This window comes from Pogoniulus pusillus, chromosome 22 (genome assembly GCF_015220805.1).
Source record: "Pogoniulus pusillus isolate bPogPus1 chromosome 22, bPogPus1.pri, whole genome shotgun sequence".
Lineage (NCBI taxonomy): Eukaryota > Metazoa > Chordata > Aves > Piciformes > Lybiidae > Pogoniulus > Pogoniulus pusillus.
In genome coordinates this window covers 8,044,366-8,066,785 of record NC_087285.1, presented here as the reverse complement: position 1 = coordinate 8,066,785, position 22,420 = coordinate 8,044,366, and the positions used below count along the sequence as shown (strand labels likewise).

General features: G+C 41.2%; 1 protein-coding gene across 3 annotated transcripts in view; it reads left to right on the top strand.

Annotated features, from left to right (window-relative positions):
• SLIT3 (slit guidance ligand 3) overlaps window positions 1-22,420 on the top strand; it is a 525,031-nt gene that overhangs the window by 394,854 nt on the left and 107,757 nt on the right. For all 3 annotated transcript variants that reach the window (XM_064161620.1, XM_064161622.1, XM_064161621.1), the window contains exons 16-19: window positions 5,846-5,996; window positions 7,212-7,286; window positions 16,464-16,607; window positions 19,625-19,768. In XM_064161620.1, the coding sequence (XP_064017690.1) occupies window positions 5,846-5,996; window positions 7,212-7,286; window positions 16,464-16,607; window positions 19,625-19,768 (514 nt within the window). The remainder of the gene's footprint in view (window positions 1-5,845; window positions 5,997-7,211; window positions 7,287-16,463; window positions 16,608-19,624; window positions 19,769-22,420) is intronic.

The following is a 22,420-nucleotide window of genomic DNA, read 5'->3' as shown; positions in this document are numbered from 1 at the left end:
TCATTGACACTGAAATTACTGAGTTTATTATGGATATTCCACTTACTACCAAAAATCAGTATAGAATGTAAAATGAACTATTCCTTCTCAGTGCTTAACAGAGTATTGTAGATTAATTTATTGGGAGAGGCAGAACTGCTGCATTATTAAACCAGTGTAGGAGTAAAGATATCGAACTCTGCATCCTTCTGTGTTGGAGCCATACAAAATGACTGGCAGGAATGCTAGTTATTGGTATAATTTCTAATAAATGTGGTGTGGATACCAGGGTTATGCATACTTTAATTGTGGAAGTAAATTAATGCCTCTTTGTGCCATGTTGCATGAGTCCCAAAACAAAAGTAATAATCTTATTGTTGTATCAGTTAGGACTCTGGATGGCTTGGCAGCTTGTGGAGATTGTAGGTTTATTGTGTTAGGTTCCCCTAAAAAGCCACTTTACCTTTTTACTTAGATTGTAAAGATAGACAGTAAATCAAATTATCTTACTTTCATTGTTGTACACAAACCCACAGTTTGAGGTGACTAAGTTAACACTGTACTTATTTTCTGAAGTTTCTGCATCTTAGTGTTGGTTCCTACCAAAATGGTGAAGCAGAGCCCTGTGCTGTGTTATCTGTCATCTCTGCTCAGGTACTTGTAGTGTTCTCCATATAGTCAATGAATATTCTGCTTGATGCTGACTTGGTTCTTTGGGCAATGCAACCTCCTTACTAAGGAGAGTGTTTTGTTGGGTTTTTTTTTAAAGCACAAGTATTGACCTTGACTGAAGTGCAGCAAAATGTTCTGAGCAGTTTCAGAGGACAGCCACTTCCCCGCTCACTTCTGAAGCCTGCAAGAACATGTGCAATGTCACCTTCAGAAGCACTCTCCCCTGGCGTAGCTCTGCACATAGCAAAGTCAATGAGAGCTTCATTTCGGTGGGAGCAGTCAAGCCAAAACTGAAATGTCCTGCTTAAATATGCCATAGTTGTAGAAATGAGTTACAAGAAGTAAAGTTGTTCAAAATAATCCAGGATGCTGGGAAGAGAGAATATCTCCATCAGCAAATTATGTACAAACCCAGAAAGTATTATACCAGGAAGCAGAATAACAAAATACTCCTGTTCACTTGAATATATCTGTAGGAGCACATCTGCTACCTTGCTGTGAAGTGCAGCTGAAATATAAAAAGCAAAGCAGTGGTAATTAAAGGTTGTCAGTGTAAGTGCCACCAGCGTGAAAGGTTGCTGGGGTCTGAAATCAGGCTCAAAGGGATCTTGGGAAGCACTTAATACCTGACCTTGGTCATCACCTCAGAATCTGCTATTATTAACATGAACTGCAGTATCTCTAAGATTGTGTTTAAATAAATGGGACAAACCAAAATGGTATTTATGCTCAAAGGAGGCACCAAGAGAAAGTAAGTAGCTAACAAAGAGCAGCATAGATGGGGCATTCTATACATGGTGGAAGCTGCACATCCCTCCTGGAAGGAGCTGTTTGCAGTCCTTTGGTAGGATTTATTGTCGTATTAGTCCTGTCTCTGAATTGAGTGAGGCTCTGTTCGTGTACACTAACCCGGATTGTGCTCCAGGGCATTCCTGCAGTTGTAGCATAAAGGATGACCTCTTGTGTCCAGCATCTTTTTTGCATGGGCGGAGTGGAGAGCAGCTCTCCCTGAACCTTCAGCTTGTGCTTCTCCATGCTGCTTCCTCTCAACGCTCTTCTCTCTTTGGCGCTGCCTAACTCTGACTCTGGCTGTTCATGGGGTTTTCCTTTGTGCTTGATCTAACCATGTGGTAGAACAATACGAATTGAACATGGTTCTGTCAAGCACCATGGAAGGCTGCATACTCCCTGCCGCATGGCATGCTGGGATACTTCTGCTGGTTTCAGAAGCATCAAAAGGTGAGAGATTCCCCTTTTCTCACAGGAAAAACGAAAAAGGTCAAGTGTTGCTTAAACCAGAGCCCTGGGTGCTGCAGGGGGGAGCCCTAGTGATGTTCGTGACGGACTTTATGGAGGGCTTGCATGCAGAATAACCATTTCTAAGTAATCAATCTGTTTACTTGCTCTTCTAATGGAAAAGCTAGGTATCCCGTTCATTAATATGTTTCAAGGGTGATTCCAGCCATGCCTAAAGAGGAAAAATCATTGTTGTCTGCTTTATAAATAATGAAAGCTGCATCTCTTTAGTTGAGCTATCCAGGGAGTCCTTCTACTTGAGGTATGCTTTGGATGCTGTTTCTATAACAAGGTGCACAACTTTGAACCTGATCTGAGCAATTTTAATGTGCTGGTGTTCCATGATGGAATATGCTGCAAAAGAACTTCAGAAGAGTCTGCAAAGCATTGTCTTTTATCTCTTGAAATGACACTGGTGACATGGCTTATGTGGAAGCAGTGTTATCCAGCAGTTGTATGGCGACAGAGCTGAGTCTGCATGCCCAAGTGGGCTCTTTTAGCTTTAACAGATTAGATAGGAGCCTTAACTAATTTCTGCCTAACTTCCTCCCAGTATAAAGTAGAGATAATTGCACCTAGTCATAAAGAGCTTGGAGAACTTCAACCAGAAAGACCTCATTTTGCAAGTTTATTACCTGTCTGTTTTGCAGCCATCAAAAGAAGGGCACTGAGATTCTTAGATATAATTACTGATATAAATGAACATTAGCAATGTGAAATGATGACAAACAATGTACTTCCTATTTTTTTTCTGGAAAACCTAAGAGAACTGTGATCTAGTGGTTACAGGAAGAAGTGAGTGTTGGGATTCATGGGGGTTTGTCCAATATTTAGACCAACTGACATCTGTGATTGTATTTTTTATGCCAAATTTGGGGTAGCTGGATCCACATTTTCTTAGAATAAATATATCAGAACAATAGGACGAAAAGTCACTTGTCCTTGTTGCTTAATTTCTTCACACAGTATTAGGAAGACACCTAACATTTTTGAGTGCTTGGAAATGTGATGTTTCTTCACCTCAGTGCTGCTGTTTTATGGGAGAGCATGTTTGGGTTTTTTATGAGACTGATGAATTGCAATACTCTGATAGTGCTGTCACCTAGGCTGTCAAATAAAAATGTCATCAGAATAAGTAACAATTCAAATAAACACAGTTGCTCTCAGTTAAACACAGGCCTACTGTTGCCTTGGCTACTTGTTTTCAGAGCAAACTTAATTCTTTTTAATTTTAGAAATTACTAGAAATTCCCAGGTCATGTTTTACGTTCCACCAAGCTTCACAAAGTTCTCAGCTACAGTGCACATGGGCTTCCAGGTATAATGAAATGACCAAATGGCTGCTCTGGAGTAGTAAAATGACACCAAGTGTTTCTTCTGTGCCTCACCTGGGTCACTTTTCCATGGCTTTCCACAGGTGATTTTATAGTGTGGAAGAAGTGCTACCTGCATGTGGTGGTTAATTGTACTTCTCGAATCCTGTCACGTTCACTCTGAGACCTGCGGTAGCACACTGGTAGAGCCCTGTGTGTGAGAATGGGTCTATGCACTTAAAGAGTCCTGAAGCAGATGGCTGAATTTCACATTAGTCCCCAAGATGGGAATATCTTAATAGAGGAGACACCTGTCCAAGTGATCTCAAGGCTCAGGTCAAACAGTAAATTTTATCTAGTCCTTGGCAAGTGATTCCTGCTGTCTCACAGTCTAACAGATGACTGCTGGGTGAGCATCTACATGCTATTGATTAGCCTTGACTCCATGCTTACTGAGATGACTCTTACTTAAACTCATTTACAAGAAAGAAAGAAGGGAAAAAAAAAAAAAAAAAGGAAAGAAAGCCAAGAGGGAAAAAAAGAAAGGAAATGCTGTGTGCTCTTTTTTCTCCTTAGAAAGCATCCCACTTACTTTCACATCCTTCAGGAAGAATCTTGTATCCATCAGTAGACTAACAATTTTACTTGATAAATTTGCACCCTGTGTAACTTCATGTCATTTGCAATTATTCTTTCCAAGCAAGCTTTTACAAGGAAAATTAGAAGTGCTTTTTAAAAGGTTAATTTGTCTCTAAAAAGACACTGTCTAGGTGAGGTTTGCAAGGTGTGCTGTGATTATAGAAATTTGAAAAAACTCTGATCCTGATAACTATCAATATTTGGCATTATTTCCAAGGAATCTGCTGCTTCACAGGCTTGAGAAAGAATATCTGTTTGTTCTTCTGATCAAGCCATAATATGCTCATCACTTGACACTTTGGCCTGGCTGCCAAGCCTGGAATTTTTAGAACTGAAAACCAGAAGGGTTTTTTTAATATGATAAGAGTTCAAATTGTGATCATAGAATCAACCAGGTTGGAAGAGACTTGCAAGATCATCCAGTCCAACCTATCACCCAGCCCTAGGAAAGGCGTAGACTGCATTTTTATAACACTGTAAAATTCCCAGTGGTCCTTATATTTTAAGTAGAGTGCTGGCAAGCTAAAAAAAAAAACAGTAGCAACATCTCACTTTAGATGTATAACCTGCAATAAGCAGGATGACCTGTGAAGTATGTAGCACCACACTAGTCTAATGCACAAAGCTATATGTGAAGTTTCTCATGAATGAGTTTGGAATTGCAAAAACTAAACTGAAGTGTGCCTCTGGAATCAAAATGCTAGATTGCCTGCAGAAGTTCTTGCTTTCACTGCATCACCCTGTGGAATAATGTGTAACATAAATTAAAATAATAGTGGGTTTACGTGACTTCTTTTTTCCTACAGAAAATAGCATGAGGCCATAAAATGAGCAGTGGGGTATTTATCAGTCTGGGAAGGGGAAGCTAGTGATGAATGTCATCAAGTGTCTAGAAAGAAATTTCAGCTCAGGTTTAAGTTTTTATTGATGTTTTCATGTTCTTGAAAACTGAACTTGCTCAAATCCTTCCTGAGAAAGCCTTGCAATTGACTCTCAAAACTTAGAAAGAGTTAAAACATACTTCTTGGTATTTTCAATCATTGGGCATTACACAAGATTCCTGGGACAATTCTGGTGCTTCCATTATGAATTATGAAGTGAGTGGGCAGGTATTGTGTGGCAGGAGCTTGGCAACACTTTGCTTACATTCACATTTAATAATACTTCTGGTTCCTTGAAGCACAGAGATCAAGTTTCCAACCTGCTGTTATTAAAAGAGGAAAACCAAACCTGAAAAGGACTGATTAGTTCACTGAGCCTAATTGGAAAGGCATTTCATTAGAACGGGTCAAAAACCTAGTCAAAGAGGTCTGGCAATCATGGTATAATGGTACATGAGGGAGTGCTTCTTGCTAAGTATGGTCTACCCATTCCTTAATTAAAATGAAAATGATTTAAATTGCTATTACTTTCCTTTGCTGTTTGTTTAACATAGTTAATAAAGGTATCTAATTGTTGGAAAATTGACAAGGTTCTCTCATAAAAGATTGCCCTTAAAAATAGCTCTCATAACTGAGGTCTGATAATTTGGGGCTTTTAGTGACGTCTTTAGAATTTTTTTGCCATTTGAATGCTGCAAGATAACTCCTGCTTTCAAGAGGTCCCTTTTCCTTATTGCTGGACTAAGTTCCCAATAGGAAAATGTGAATTTGCTGGAGCTCTTTTGAAGCAGCCTCCAAGAGCTAATTATGCATGCTTCAAAAAATATCTTACCAGGTAGGCTTGTTATACAAGTAATTAATCTATCAAGGGAAGAGTGAAAAAACAGAGACTAGTCTTGGGAGTAACTTGAAAAATTGCTGAACAAAAGTCTTTGGCAAGTATTAAAATCGTGTGCAGGAGCTGCGAGCTGACGGGAGGCAGTGTTGAGAACAGATCCTATAAAATCTGTGATTGCTGCAGCTATCAGGAACTGTTTGCTGAAATCTGTTTTTCTTTTGTTGCAGGGTCAGAGGATTACAGAAGTAAATTCACTGGGAAGTGTTTCATGGACCTGGTCTGTCCTGAGAAGTGTCGCTGTGAGGGCACAATTGTAGACTGCTCTAACCAAAAACTCACCCGATTACCCAGTCACCTTCCTGAATATACTACTGATCTGTAAGTGGGGGCTCCCCAGGATGTTCTTAGCAGGGAATGTTGGTTTTCCTAGTTTTTAAAGGCTGTAAAAGGGACTCAGACTAATTGAAGGCACCTTCTGCTTTAATCCCTGTGTGAAAAAGGGGAAGTTGGTTTGATTTCAAAGGAGCCGCAGAACTCTTTTATTTCCTTAGCATTCATGCCAACTGTGGGGTTAAGAGAGGAGCCAGAGCCCTGTGCATCAGCTGCCTGCCTGGGCCTTCTTGAAGTGCTGACCTGTTACGTGGTGCAAGCTGTATGGTTCCTTTCCATTCTACCTTTGAGTCCTTTTGTCTTTGCGTCTGGTCTTCCTTATTTAAGAAATAGATTAACCCTTTTGAGTTAAATCTGTGATCAGAAGCTCATTCTATCTCAGCAGTGCCTGCTACTTAAGTGAAATGGCTCTCACTGAAACTTGAGTGTTGTTAAACTGCAAGTGATTTTCTGAACTGTATTTGCTTTCAGAGAGCCCTCAGAAATACAAACAGTGTAATGCTGAAGAGAATGTGACCAGAATATATGTTTATTATTTAGTAACTGGACTATGGTTGTTTTGTTATATTATTAACCCCTTTGAGCACAAGTTTCTTCTTGAGTTAATAGTCTATTTATTGTACTTGAAGTATTTTATATAAACAAACAAAGAAAAACCCCACAAGCCTGCTGATCAGAAGTTAAGACAGTAAAACATGAGACACCTCCAGAAACAGTGAAGTAGCTGTGTTGGAAAATGGAGTGGTATGTAATCAGAGAAAGAATTTTGTATCCCAAGCCTGCTAAGACAGTGACCTTTGCTTTAATTTTGACCAGTAGACTTTGATGGGAAAGAACCTCAAATCAGATCCCTTCATTGCTCCAAATGTGTGTCTTCTGCAGCAGAATAGTTCAGGGAGATTTAGTCCAAACAAGGCTGAGTAGTGGTTAAGGTTAATCACCCTTTATCCTGTGCCTTGGCAGAAGGCGGCTTTCTGACACTGTCCTTTGCATCACACTCTTGACAGCATCCTAAGCCTTTAAAATCTTCTGTGTACCCTTTCCTTCAAAGCTAAATGCTTTTCTAGGAGTCTAGGAGGGATGGCAGGTAGTGTCTTGCTTAACAAAGGTCATAGTTCTCTTGTGTGGCAGCCCTTTGTGTCACAGAGATGTGTCTGTAGACATCTGTGAAGTACTAAATGTCTCTTTGTTTCTTCCTACCAGGCGTTTGAATGACAATGATATTTCTGTGTTGGAAGCTGTTGGACTCTTCAAGAAATTGCCCAACCTCAGAAAAATGTAAGTTTGAGTCACTTGTTTGTTAGAGTACATGTTGCCTTGGATTATAAGGAAAGAGGAAGGGGTGACATTTTTATCATTTAGTATGCAGGACCAGAAATCACCTCTTTAATATGAATTTAAGAACACTGAATGATGCTAGATGTTGCCTGTTAGATGGACAGGCCTAGTTAAATCACAGTGACAGATGAAGATGCCTGGACTGACATTTCAGTGTACATACAGTGACATTTCAGACTCTACTTCTTAAAGTCTTTGACTCACAGAGACTGAAGGAAATTCTGTCCCAGAATTTATTCAGATGTGTGCTCATTGTTAGAGGTGATACAAAGTTTAGCAACGTTTACAAAGTGATTACAAAGTTTACAATGTTACAACATTACCAAGTGATTTTATCTTTTGAATGTATTCTGCAACTCCCAACTAGTGTGATGATTTCAAGTAGTCACACAAAAAAACCAGGACAAGGTATAGATGATCGCACCTTCTTTCAGTCATTGATGATTCTCCTCTCTGAAACAATAATTGCCTACTTTAGAGATCAGTCATTCCAATATATCTGTATAATTCTGTTAACAGCCTGAGACCTGCCACTGTACAATGTATATATTTAATAAAAACTGTGTTTGGGAAAGAAAATATGTTAGATACCTCCTGATAGTATTCTAAATTAATCTTTCTGAAGTTACTTAAAGTTTTAACCCTGTGGCCCTAGGGCCCCATCTAACTGGGAGTGGGGGCTGTCTTTGTGTAAATACAGGCCACCAGGCTTGGGGAATTAATCACCTACGTTAGCCTTGTACTTCATGGATGATGTATAAGTTGTAGCTTGTGTCAAAGTGTTCTGTTGTCTGTAAGTAGATAGTTAACTGGAATGAAAAATGTATGGTATATAAATGTACACACAGATTGGAATGCATCTGTACTTGTCAAACCTTCAGGATCTATGATTTGGAAATAGGAGAGGTGTGATAGCTGGAATAATTTCTTTCCATATATTTGAAACTTACCATAGACAAGCTATGGTGCTGTCCTTGTTCTCCATCAGTCACTTCAGGTGGGAGGGATGCCTCAACAGGGCTGGATTATGCATAAATGCAGCATGCAGCAGTTTTGTGAGGGTCTTTATAACAGTTTGTTTTCTGTGAAACAAAATACCCCTTTCTGTTCTGTTCTTGGTGGGCAATGAGAGTTGAGATGTACAAGTGCAGTTCAAATGGATGGTGAAAAAAAGAAGTTGTACCCCACACCTCATAAAAAGTGCCTTGCATATGGATTTTTAGTCTCTAAGCAGAGACTCTTTTGTAATCTTTGCAGTTAGGCTGATTTCTTCTATCTGATGTTTCAAAGAGGCATCTCAGTTTGAATGAAGGGATTTCCTGAGAGCAATGGCCTTTTCTATAAGCAGAGCAACATTTTAACTGTAACCTTACTCAGTGGCTTCATCTGTGCACAGACAGATTTGACTTCTATTTTCATAGAATCATAGAACAGTTTAGGCTGGAAGAGACCTTAAAGATCGTCCAGTTCTAAGTGCCCTGTCACGGCAGAGACACCTTCCACTACGCCAGCTTGCTCAAGGGCTCATCCAGCTAGGCCTTGAGCACCTCCATGACCTTCCTGGGCAACCTGTTCCAGTGTCTCACCACCTTCGCTCTAAAGAATTTCTTCCTGATTTTGAGTTTAAATTTCCCCTCCTCAAGCTTCAATCCATTCCTTCTCATCCCTTGTAAAAAGTTCCTTCCAGACTTTCTGGTCGGTCATTTCAGATATCGGAAGGCTGCTGTGAGGTCTCCCCAGAGCCTTCTCTTCTCCAGATTGAACAGCCCCAACTCTCACAGCCTGTCTCCATGGGGAGGTGCTCAGGCCCTCTGATCATCTTTGTGGCCCTGCTCTGGACCCACTCCAGCAGTTCCATGTCCCTCTTGTGCTGGGAGCACTAGAACTGGGTGACGTATTCCAAGTGGGGCCTACCGAGAGCAGAGAAGGGCAGAATCACCTCCCTTGTCCTGCTGCTCACACTGCTTTTGATGCAGCCCAGGACATGCCTGCCTTCTGTGCTGCCAGGGGCCATTTTCATCAGCTGACATCCCCAAGTCCTTCTCCTCCAGACTGCTCTTGAGCCACTCCTCACCCAGCCTGTATTTGTGCTTGGGAGTGCCTCAGCCTAGGTGTAGGACCTTGCTCTTGGCCTCATTGAATTTCGTGAGGTTGACTTGGGCCCTCCTCGTGAGCCTCTCCAAGTCCCTCTGGATGGATCCTTTCCCTCCAGTATGTCAGTCAGGCCACACAGCTTGGTGACATCTGCAGCCATGCTGAGGGTGCCTCAATCCCACTGTCCATGTTGCTGACAAAGATGTTGTCTTGAGTGCCCTCACAAAGCACCTGCAGTTTGGCCGAGGGATCAGGCCCAGCCAGCATGGGTTTAGGAAGGGCAGGTCCTGTCTGACCAACCTGATCTCCTTTTATGATCAGGTTACCTGCCTGCTGAATGTGGGGAAGGCTGTGGATGTAGTCTACCTGGACTTCATCAGGCCTTTGACACTGTCAGCCACAACAAGCTCCTGGCCAAGCTGGCAGCTCATGGCTTGGACAGATTCACTCTGGTATGGGCCTAGAGCTGGCTGGAGTGGTGGTGAATGGTGCCACATGCAGTTGGCAGACAGTCACTAGTGTGTCCCTCAGGGATGAGTGCTGGGCCCGGTCCTGTTCAGTATCTTTACTGATGATCTGGACGAGGGGATTGAGGCCACCACCAGTAAGTTTGCAGATGACACCAAGCTAGGAGCAGGTGTTGATCTGTTGGAGGGTAGGAGAGCCCTGCAGAGGGACCTGGCCAGGCTGGATGGGTGGGCAGAGGCCAATGGGATGTGATTTAACAAGGCCAAGTGCAGAGTTCTGCACCTAGGCCACAAATAACCCCAAGCAGTGCTACAGGCTGGGGACAGAGTGGCTGAGAGCAGCCAGGAGGAAAGGGGCCTGGAGGTGCTAGTAGAGAGTAGCTGAACCTGAGCCAGCAGAGTGTCCAGGTGGCCGAGAGAGCCATTTGCATCCTGGCCTGCATCAGGAGCAGTGTGGGCAGCAGGACAAGGGAGGTTATTCTGCCCCTGTGCTCAGCACTGCTCAGGCCACCCCTTGAGTGCTGTGTCCAGTTCTGGGCTCCTCAATTCAAGAGAGATGTTGAGGTGCTGGAAGATGAGGTGATCACTGGAAGGTGAGAGGCCTGCAACACAAGGCCTGTGCGGAGAGGCTGAGGGAGCTGGGGTTGCTTAGCCTGGAGAAGAGGAGGCTCAGGGGGGACCTCATTGCTGTCTACAACTACCTGAAAGGAGGCTGTAGCCAGGTGGGGTTGGTCTCTTCTGCCAGGCAACCAGCAACAGAAGAAGGGGACACAGTCTCAAGTTGTGCCAGGAGAGGTCTAGGCTGGATGTTAGGAGGAAGTTCTTCACAGACAGAGGTAGATGACATGAGTCGCTTTTCCCTTATCCACTGGTACTGTAGCTGTGTGTGTGTGTGTCAGGAATGTGATGTGTGTGCTCTTCATTAAGTGTTACTGCTAACTGCTGTTATTAAATTAAGGAGGAAGAGTATTGATCAAACTTCCATTTTTCAGTGTGTATATGGGAGAAGAAATGTTACTGTTATTTGATTGGCAATATTGACTCTTGTCTCACATTCCCTGTCTGCTCAAGTGTTAAAGGAAAACAGCAGGTGGAGGAATCTGTCTGGAATTTACATTACTTCCTAGGCTTAAGAAAACAGCTCAGAGTTTTGCAGTGCTAGACCATTATGGAATCATAGAATGCTTTGGACTTGAAGGGACTTTTAAAGGTCATCTAGTCCACCCCTGCAGTGTGCAGGGACATCTTTAACTAGATCAGGTTGCTCAGAGCCCATCACGTCACTAATCTAATTAGCCTACTTTATTTCTTGTCTCTTTATTTTTGATCTCCCTGTCTTCTGAAATGAATCTGAATATCTGAAATCTGAGTATCTGAGTGGGCATTTGAATGATTGCCCTCTGATTACTCTTCAGTTTAAGCCTAGTGACAGATCCACAGCCAGGAACTTTGCAGAGAAACTACATTAAGAGTACTGGAATTCCACTGGGGCTCGCAAAGCTGCAGCATCATTCCAGAGAGGAATTAGCTCTTCCGTCCTCTTGATGGTGTTTCATCTTGTTGCCTTCTCATCTTACATTATGCTTAAGTGTACTTTTGATGTACCACATACGCTCTCTGAGGTGGTCTGTAAATTACAGATTTTACTTGTGTCCTAGGTGTGTGCTCCCATTTCTTCTTTTCATCTCCCATGGTCCATCAGGTTTTTGTCTGTCTGTAGACTAGAAATCCATTTCAAAACCAGAATCTCAAGTTTCTTGAGGAGGTAAAAGTAGTCTTATCTTTGGAAAGAGCTTCTACCTGCTTCTTCTCCCCCTAAGGATAAATTTTGCCATGACAATAGACCTGCAGTCATCTGTCACTTGTCTTGGAGGTCTCTTCCAACCTGGTTGATTCTTTGATTCTGAACCTGGTATTGTAGAAAGTGTTGTGGTGCATGCATCCAGGCTCACCACGTGCCTCCCTTTTTATTCAGGGAGGCTGTCAGTCTGCTTTGCTGAATGAATCTAGAAGTGTCACTGGGTATACTTCACTGTCTGTAGTATTTAAGACTTCCAGTGCCATCCTGCTTCTGAGAAAAGTCACTCTATAAAAGCCAGTCAGACTGGTAAAAGCTGTAAAGCCTTCTCATCATCCTTCAGGAGAATGCAGCAGCATTGGGGTTTTTTTTCCTAACAAACATATCAAGAATTCCAAGCATGTCACCAACAGACAGAAATATGCTAGGGGGATCCCCACACCAGGATGTTTCTATGCTAAAACTACAAGGTTTAAGGTAAGAGCAAACAGCATTTGCAGTTGGACTGCACTCGTGTGGTTGTTGTGTTGGGAAGGTGTGTGTAGGTGCAGCAGTGAACAGCGTGCTGGCGTGTTAAAACCGCTCCAGCAGCATGAACGGTTCTCTAAAGTCTGAATAGAATCCAGCTTCTTCTGTGTTGAAGTTACAAAATCAACAGAAATAATATTATTATAAACTTTCACCATAAAGTAAATAAAATGTGACTGAAAAGCGAGCTGTGTGAACAACGTCACCTTGATAGCTTCTTAGATCTCTTCATTTCCTCTTCACAGCCCCACATAAAGTAAACCCAGGCTTTCTGAAAATGTCTTTTGACCTCTTGCCCAAAATAAAAGTCTGGAAATAGGATTAAATGTTATCACCAGGGTAAATCAGGGAGTCCTGACGGAAACAATAACCTTTCTTGAACGACCAGGTGGACTATAGGTTCCCATGTGGATCTTGCCAAAGGGCATAGGTATCTTGGGAATTACTCAATACTCATTTTTCACTGTCTTCCCATATTTCAAGAATTCCTGATAGAAGCTAAGTGTAGCAAGAGGATGAGGCTTTTCCAGAATGGAGTTTGCTGTAAAGTCTGCTGCAAGTTGGGTTTTTTTTTTTTCTGATTAAAAAAAAATTCCATTTCAAGTGCCATGATCATATATAAAAGATTCCTTTAGTGCTGAGAAGGATAGAGTAGAACTCTGTGAATTGCAAAGCAGGTAAAAGTTTCATTGCTTTCATTTTTCAAAGTTTATATCAGCTGATTATTTTTGCTGGTAATTCTAGACTGAAAAGTATGTAATTTCTCATGTTTATTATTCTAGTAGGTCAGACTTTAAGGAGGTTACATTTATTTTTTTAAGTGAATGGCAGTGCTGTCATGTGCTATGTTTTTTATTCCTTTCTGACATAGTAAGCTTTAATTCAGGAAGACAGATCAAGAAATGGAGGTTGGCAGAACATCTGCTTTGATAATAGTGCAAGCAGGATTTCAGGGCAGTGATGTCTTTACCTGTTTATTATTGTAAAACTTGTCTTTTCTCTGCCTTGCAACTTTGATTTGACCACAGCATTTAATCTTGGGTTTTCAAAATGGTTTTTGCATGTGAAAGGTGTATTATAATTGGCTGCTTCTAAAACTGCTAGCATATTTGGGATAATTTTGTGTTGCTGAAAAGACCAGGCATTAACAACTCAAATGAGTGAAATACTCTATCTGCAGAAATTCTTAGACACACTTAATATTCAGGTGATTTGGATTGTACAAAGGTGCCAGTTCCCTTGTAAATTAGGTCCAGCCTTTTTCTCCAATGTTAGCTCTCATTTGCCTGAGGTATCTAATCATTGTTAAAATTGCATCTGTGTTTTGAAATACATTTGACTACATATCTTCTAGATGGAAGAAGCTAAGTAATAAAACTCTTACTGCAATTATAGGTCAGTTTTCAATCTGTGAGCTGGAAGTCTAAGTCTTTGTGTATTGTTGTAACTCACCCTCCCTTCCCACCACAAACATTTGTGCATTTACTCTTTTATTTTTGTGCAAATGTGTTGTGGCATGATCTTTCCCAGGAAAGGGATCGTTGGGAGCATTTATTTATGCCAGCATTCAAAAGAGATGCTGAGCTATAAACATTTCCACTAGAGAAATAGCTGAGCCCCAAAATTAAATGCATATGTCAGAATATCCTTCCTTGACTTTCTCTGACACTGAACATAAACTCTTCATGTGAGCCTTAGCACAAAGTACTAAACTTCTGGAAAGCAAAATCTGCATGTAAGTATTTCTATATGTTTTAGTGTTATTTTTGGCTGATTGCTGGCATACTCCTATTCTTTCTGATCACAGAATGCACAAGAGGTGATGGGCCACATGCTGTAGGGCCCACTATCTGACAGTTGTTCAGCAGACATAAGCCAGCATACTCAAGTTTCCCACATGAAACATATCTCCAAGACTCCACTTTTTTCTTATTTTATTAAGTGATGACTTCTGCAAAGAGCAAGGCCCACATTATTTCTATCTCAGGCCAAGCTGTCTTGTTGCCATGTCTTCTGTCAACTTTTATCCCAAAAAGACTGCCTGTTCTTCTGTGCAGCGTAGCCCAGGTGTTAATCTGATACCTTGTCATGTGCTTTATATCACGTAGAATTGGCTTTGGGAACAATTGCTGCTGCTGCATGTGTACTGGGGTAGTCTGCTATTCAGTATGGGTAACACTTCTGCAACTCATAAGACTGCACCTCGAATTCTACATCCAGTTCTGGTGTTCCTGTCATAAAGAAGGACACAGAGGTGCTAGAGTGAGTCCAGAGGAGGCCCACAAAGATGGAGGGCCACAAGGGCTGGAATTACCTCTACTACAAACACAGGCTGAGGGAGTTGGGGTTGTTCAGCCTAGAGAAGACCTTAGAGCTGCCCTCCAGTAGCTGAAGGGGTGCTACAGGAAGGAAGGAGAGGGACTTTACATAAGGATGTCTAGAGATAGGACAAGGGGGAATGGCTCAAAGCTGAGGGAGGTTAGGTTTAGACTGGGTCTTAGGAAGAAGTTCTTCAGTACAAGAGTGGTGAGGCATTGAGGGTAGCGAGGTTGCCCAGGGAGGCTATGGATGTCTCCTCCCTGAAGCTGTTTAAGGCCGGGTTGGATGAGGCCTTGAGCAACTGAGTCTAGTTGAGAGATGTCCCTGCCCATGGTGGGGAGGTTGGAGTAGGTGATCTCCGATGTCCCTTCCAACCTAAGCCTTTCTAGGATTCCATGATTATATGAATTTGGCATCTCCTTAGAAGCAAGAGCATGTCTTTTACTTTCTCTTTTTCTTTGTTGTTGTTGTAGGCAGTAAAGCAAAGAATAGTGTTACCTGTCATAAACCTAAACAAATAGGATTATTCAGCATAACTGTTAGAGGGCATCATTGGAGATGCCTGAAGGACTGAATTCCAAAGTTCTACTGTGCTTAAGGCCTTTTATAAAAACGTGTTAAATAATTAAATTCTATTTATTTTTATGCATCTCTAATGGTATTTTATCATTTAGAAGTTTTCTGTTCAATGTTGGTGGGTTTTTTTTTCATAAATATGAAATATTCAAAAGATTAATTTTGCATTTCACCAGAACTTCATTTGACTTTCTAGATTGAAGTTTTCTGATGTTGATCTATAAGCAAACATCTTGAGACTGTATAGGCAGAGTAAATATTTAGAAAATTATGCTGTGTACTGCAGGAGCTGTGAATTGAGAATTAAGTGATCCTCATTTCATTTTGAGCAGCAGTGTTAAATTTAGGTTCCTCAGAGTTCATGAGTCTATATTCCAGAATTTGAATCAGGTACGTGGAGTCACACATTTTTATGTGATACTCCACTGTCAAGTTTACAAATAGGAAAGTCCCAGGTGTGCTATATAAAAGTGGCCCATGTTTCAATCTCTGGTGCCTATTTCAATACTAGAAACATTAACTGCTTCTAGACAGATGAGCACCCAGTCCCACACATGGTCCACAACATCATCAACATGAATCAGATGTTAGAAACCCCTACTAATTTTACCCCTGGTAGCCTTTATAAGCATGAGTGACATCAGGTATAGCAGCTGACAATTCCATAATAATTATATAATTAAATAACCTTAATATATCTGATGTAATTGTGGTTTTGTTCAGTGACTCACACAGTGTTAGGGGTTGGAAGGGACTTCCAGAGGTCGTCAAGCCCAAACCCCCTGCCAGAGCAGCATCACTCTAGAGAAGGAGACTCCACAACCTCTCTTGGCAGCCTGTTGCAGTGCTCCCTCACCATAAAGAAGTGTTTCCATGTGTTGAGGTGGAACCTCCTGTGTTCCAGCTGTACCCGTTTTTCCTTGTCCCACCACTGGGCTCCACCAAAAAGAGTTTGGCACCTTCATCTTGACATCCACCGCTCAGATATTTATAGACATTGATAGGATCCCCTCTCAGCTTTCTCTTCTCCAGACTAAACAGCCCCAGTTCTCTTGATCTCTCTTCATAGGAGAGATATTGAAATCCCACAATCATCCTCCCAATTTCTCTGCTGGACTCTCCAGCAAATCTCTGTCTCTCTTGAATAGGGGAGTCCAAAACTGAAGTGGAGTAGATAGGCTTTAGAACTTCTGTAGGTTCTTGCTGAATGACTGTCTCTTTAGATAAGACTAAAAGGCACATGTTCTTTCTGTCTTTCTCCTTCTAGTGTGATGACCTATGTTTGGAATAAAACACTGTAATCATTTTCTTGCTTGACTGATTTTGTCCTTGCAGAAATCTAAGCAACAATAAGATCAAGGAGATCCGAGAAGGCACATTTGATGGAGCTTCAGGAGTGCAGGAACTGATTCTGACAGAGAATCAACTGGAGTCAGTGCATGGTCGAATGTTTAGAGGCCTCACAGGGCTGAAGACACTGTAAGTAAAAAGACCTCTCTGTGTTGCTCTGTAAGTTGAGTAGGAGTGTTCAAGTTCATCAAGGCCTACTAGAATATCTGCTACTAGACAGCAGGGTCTTGTCAGGAACTCTTCAGTATGTTCCTTGTCCTGGATAGGTTTCAGGTTTATCTGCTATTTCTTTGAAATCAGACTTAAAAGAATTTCAGGAGTAAGATGGTGATGAACCTGTCATAGGTCAAATTTTGGGGCCTTTCATTCATTTAGTACTTTTCTTATTTCCTATGGAAACAAGGCATGTAGGAACATGATTATCATCCATCCCATCCATCCTCCCACTCCACTTCCAGCCAAGCTGGAATTGTTGGTCTTCTTGAAACAAGCCACAGAGTAGGCTAGAAACTAATATCCTGCAAATTATGTGAGCTGAGTAGACAGGGAGAAAAGAAAAGCTGAAGTTACAGCTGATGCAAAAACAGGTATAGTGAACCAACTTTAAGGCAGGCATAACCAAACTGTTACGGGTCCTGCTGACAGAAGATAGTTAGCCACTCATGTTGCACATGTAGGAGTCCACATGCATGGGTTTGGACTAGCCACAGCATGCTTTTCTTGCCCATACCAAATACCATAACATTATGTATGGGTATATTATTAACATGGTTGTGGCTGGAGAGGGTGTGAAAGACACACAGAGCTCAAATGCTTAAGAAATCAGTGCTTAGGCAACCTTTATGATTCATTTTTGAGAACTAGCACTTAGAGATATACTCACAGTACCTAACATTAATTTAATTTAATGTTAAAACTTATATTGGAAGGTGGGTCACAGACAAGATGTTGTCTAATCCACTCCATCCACCACCCTGAGAAACAGTCACTGACTAGGCAAAGACTCATGCCAGATGATCTGTGTGATCTCTATGTGAAAAAGACAGCTGTAGAAAGCAAGCACTTGATGAACTGAATGCTGTCAGTAAAAGATTCTAGGACTCAAAATTCAATTTAAAATCTGCAGTTTATTAATTAACAGCAAATACTTCTTACATTTCAAACTATCATGGAACAATTCCTTTAAGTCCTTACTCAGGTGTACAAAGAAGTCTAAGTTTCACTTCAAGGATTTTGGTCTGTAATGATGAACAGAGAACTTTTCTTTCGCTGTTCCTTTAATATTTTTATTATGCTCTCAGCCATCTGTTCTTTTATTTAATGTATGCACTTTACTAAAGGATTTGAAAATACTGGCCATAGATGCTAAATTATTTTTTATACTCTAAAGCAGCCTGTGGCAGTGCTCCTAAAGAAAATTCAGCATTTTTTAATAAAAAGATGCTTAACATTCAAGCTATCCTGCTGACCTGACCTACATTTCCCCTTAGCTGATAAAGCAGTCTAAATATACACAGCATGATATGAGGATCTGTAAGTATAAGTTTTCCTTCAGGAAGGGGATACAGTGCATGGTGAACCATGATGTGAAACCGAAGGGTTTGGCTTGAGGGACTTTTATTTCTGTCCATTAATTGACTTTCTTTGAGCATTAAAATTGTGATCTTTTGCAAAGAGGCCACCTTGGATGGAGTCGTGGTCCAGTTTTTAAAAGGCTGTGCGTTCCCTGAAATGTAGTAAGTCACTGTGCAAGATACCTTGGCATCCAAATTGGATCATCCTGTCTTGCAGTACTACTTGCCTGATACTTTACAGGCAGAACTGAGAAAACATTTCCTACTGCTACTAAACTGCTGCAGGTCTTACTTTCGTTATTTACTACCCTATTCATTTTAGAGTTTGTGGTCTTGACCTGGCTTTCAGGCAGCTTAGTACACTGTGTGTAAGATCTGTGTCTTTGTGCCCTGTGACTATTCTGACAGTTTCATCCCTGTTGCAATAGCAGAACTATTGAGAAGATAGCCCTTATGGTGGTAACTGTACATAGAGAATAGCAATGTCATATTCAGTTCTTGAAGTCTGAGTGTTTGTGATCACACTGTGAATTTCCTCCCAGCCATACCTAATCTTTCTGATATTTTCCACATATCTATTGATGTAACATCTAAGCACCCAACTGGCAGATGCCATCTCAGATTTAAATGCACACTTCTAAGGGAATCTGAATTTTCATTGTTCACTGCATGAATCTCATGCCAAGAAATTAACCCTCCTCAATTTGGAGGATCAATTCACTGGAACAGCAGCATGAACTGAATATATTTTGTTGATTTTTGTTAGTATGTTTTAATTGCTGAATAATTTGTCACCCAAGTAGGAATAGAACAACTGTGTAGTGATGTTTACAGACCCAGATGTTGATTGACATGCAGTGTAATAAATACACATGAGCCTCTTTTTCGGTGAAGGGAAAGAAAATACTACAATCTTTCAGATTAATTAGGCTTTATCATCGAGTTCATTGTTACCATAACAACTCAGAGAGATGTATCTTCCAGAACACAGCACCGATTCATCTGGTACAAGCAGTGAGCAAAGACCATTTATAGGACAGTTACTGCTCTCTGTCTTGTCAATTAATGATTATAATGACATTTCAGAGCTTGTGCTAGGTCTGGAAATCTGTCCTAAGCTGTTCCTTTATTTCTGCTGAGGATTCTGTTTCCTCCCATACATTTGCAGTGTGGATTACAAAAATCCTCCATGATAGAAGTACCACAGCGAGTATTGTTATTTTCACATGGTTCTGGCAGTTTTTCTCAACTGGTCTCTGAAATGCATCCTAACTTACTGTTAGATTAAAACTTCAGTTCTTATTTCAAGTTTGCCACCAATCATAGTTTTTAATAGCATACTTCTTTCAGATGCAGAGCTCCCAGTGGCCTCTAATGTTGTGCGGAAGAAATGCGTTTTAAATTCATGAGACAATGTTTACATTGCATCCAGCCCTCCCATAGCTGTGTTGTGCTTCAGCAATCAATACAGTACAGTGCTTGCCAGAGCATCTGTTGATGCACTAAGATGCTTATTTCTTGAAACTATACCTCCTTCCAGTAGTTCCTAATTCCCTTTTTTAATCCTTGCAGGATGCTGAGGAGCAACTCTATCAGCTGTGTAAACAATGACACCTTTGCTGGACTGAGCTCTGTGAGGCTTCTTTCTCTGTATGACAATCACATCAGTACTATCACTCCTGGAGCCTTCAGCACATTAGTATCTCTGTCTACAATGTAAGTTATCTTATCATGGTACAAACATGTCTCATGTTGCTGTTTCTCCATGCTCTCATTTTAAGACAATGTTTGAGTTTCAAAATCAAAATACTTATTGTTCATCTATGGAAGACTTCATTTAGGGTGAGAAAAGCCCATCCTACTGAAACAACAGGGGTGGAGGACTCAAGTTGTAATTTAAAAAACATCTGAATTGCTTCAGCTGGAGTGGCTGGCAAAAGCCAGGCAGGATGACTGCACGTTTTACTGTGTCATAGCCCAGTGCAATCCACAGCAGAAGTTCATGTAAAAGAGCCTCTGCAGATTCCAACCTGAATAGTTTGTCGTACACTTTAGTGCCCTGAAGCTACTTCAGTTTCAGCAGAGTATAATTTGGTAAGAACATCTTTCTTGGGTTTCAGTTAAATTAGATAACTGTGGGCAGAAATCTGCTAGCTAACGCTTAGATTTTCAGAAGGGTCTAAGCAGACTGAATGTTAAGTCAAAAATCCCAAGCTAAGCTTTTCTGATAATTCTCTTGTATTTCTCAGTCCTTCTTTGAAGTATTTCCCTTGCTACTTAAAAATGTTTACATGCTTTTTGTAGTGTGTCCATTTTAATAAAGTGCAGACTGATAAATATGGAAAGACAGTCTGCCCTTTGTTTCCAGCTGTGATGGGGACCCTGATGTTGCTGTTAATGGAAGTTGTCTGTTTAATTCCTTTCACACTGCTCTGAAAATATATTCTTATTGTCCAGTCAAAATAAACTGTTGGTGCTATTGCATTCCAGGTTTTGAAAGCATTCTCCATCTTTTTTGGGGAAAGAGAGGAGTGTTCAATCTCAGCTGTTTTGGTGCTCACACTCTCCATTTTCTTGTTGCAACTTTTCACCAGCAAATCAGTTATCATATTGGCATTAGCTCTATGCAGAATAAAGAACAAAGACTTTTCTTCCATTTACTTTCTGCAGTCCCCAAAGGCTCCTTAAAACTGATGGACAAAGACAGAAACACAAACAGATGATTTTTACTGACCAATTTCAAGACACTGGTAAGAGCCAGTGGTACTTGCTGAAAGCTCCTTCTCCCTCTGCTGCAAGCAGTGACTGCCTGCTTCTCCCACAGCTGTCTCCATGCTTCCTTCTGTGGATCCCTTAGGAGTGTGACTCTGAATTAGTATATAAAGTCCCTTCCATGTTTGCATAGAAGTATCTGTTATGTTCTGTTAGAAGATAGCCATTTTTCTTCTTTTTTTTCCATCTGGGGATAAAGATTATTGACATTTCTAGTAATGGCAATTAAAGCTACTGCTAATTAGAATGCATTGCTTTGGCACTCACTTATAATCCTGCTGGTCAAGGCAGTTTCCTAGCTGTGTCTTGATGAGTAAGTTTGTTCCTGGACATATTTTCACTCTCATCTACAGGCAGGAGAAGGGTGTGTTTTTACTTCTTCAGACATTGATTAAAGGCCATGGTGATATTTCACATATAAATGCAAAAGTCGGATGTGTTCATTTCCTAGCAGTGCTTTATTGTAGGTGGATATATTAGAGACAACACTACTGAAGATAGATTGTATGACTGCTTTTCCTGTTCAGCCCACATGTTGGGAGTTAATCGGGTATTGTAATGGCTTATTTTTGCATCTATTAATGTGAGCCAGAAATTCATACAGAATTTAACACTTCCATTTTTACCTTGGCATATTTACAGCACTAAAAACAGTATTTCTCCTCTTATTCCTCTTTGTGAGTCAGCCTCATTGGTATTTTCCAAACACAGACAGCTCAGGAAGTAATGCCCTGACTTAACAGTTTTCAATAGAGGAAGACCCCACCTCCAATATTGCATCCAGTGCTTCTGTCACAGAGCTGTTGGAGTGAGTCCAGAGGAGGGCCACAAAGGTGATCCAAGGGCTGGAACGTTTCTGCTATGACCATAGGCTGAGGGAGCTGGAATTGTTTTGCCTAGAGAAGACTTTGCAGAGACCTTAGAGCTGCCTTCCAATAACTGAAAGGATGCTGGAGAGGGACTTTTCATAAGGGTGTAAAGCAATAGGACAAGGAGGAGTGGTTTGAAGCCAAGGGAGGAGTGGTTTGAAGCCAAGGGAGAGTAGGTTTAGACTGGCTCTTGGGATGAAGATTGCTTTTCTGAGCAACCTGATCTAGTGTCACGTGTCCCTGCCCATTGCAGGGAGGTTGGAGCTAGGTGATCCTTGAGGTGCCTTCCAGCCCTGACAGTTCTATGATTCTAAGAAATGTTTCAAGATGAGGATGGCAAGACTCTGGAATAGGCTGCCCAGGGAGGTTGTGGATGTCTCCTCTGTGAAGGTGTTTAAGGTGGGGTTGGATGCGTCTATTTGTGACACATCCATGCCCATGGCTGGGAGATTGGAGCAGATGTCTCTGCGATGCCTTCCAACCTAAGCCATTCTATGAATATCTGTTTTATAAGTTGCTAGTTAAAAAAAAATATAAAGTTCAAAGGACAGTTTTTAATTTGTTACTAGGTACTGTGGCACCCTAATTTGGAGCATGCTGCCACTTCTGTGTAGAGAGTTATCGTGTCTTTCAGTCTTTATACTGTCAGTGGACACAGTTGCAAGCAGAACTGGGTTTTCATGAATGCTGATAGTTGCATGGAGTTAATGCTGGAACCTGAATGCCA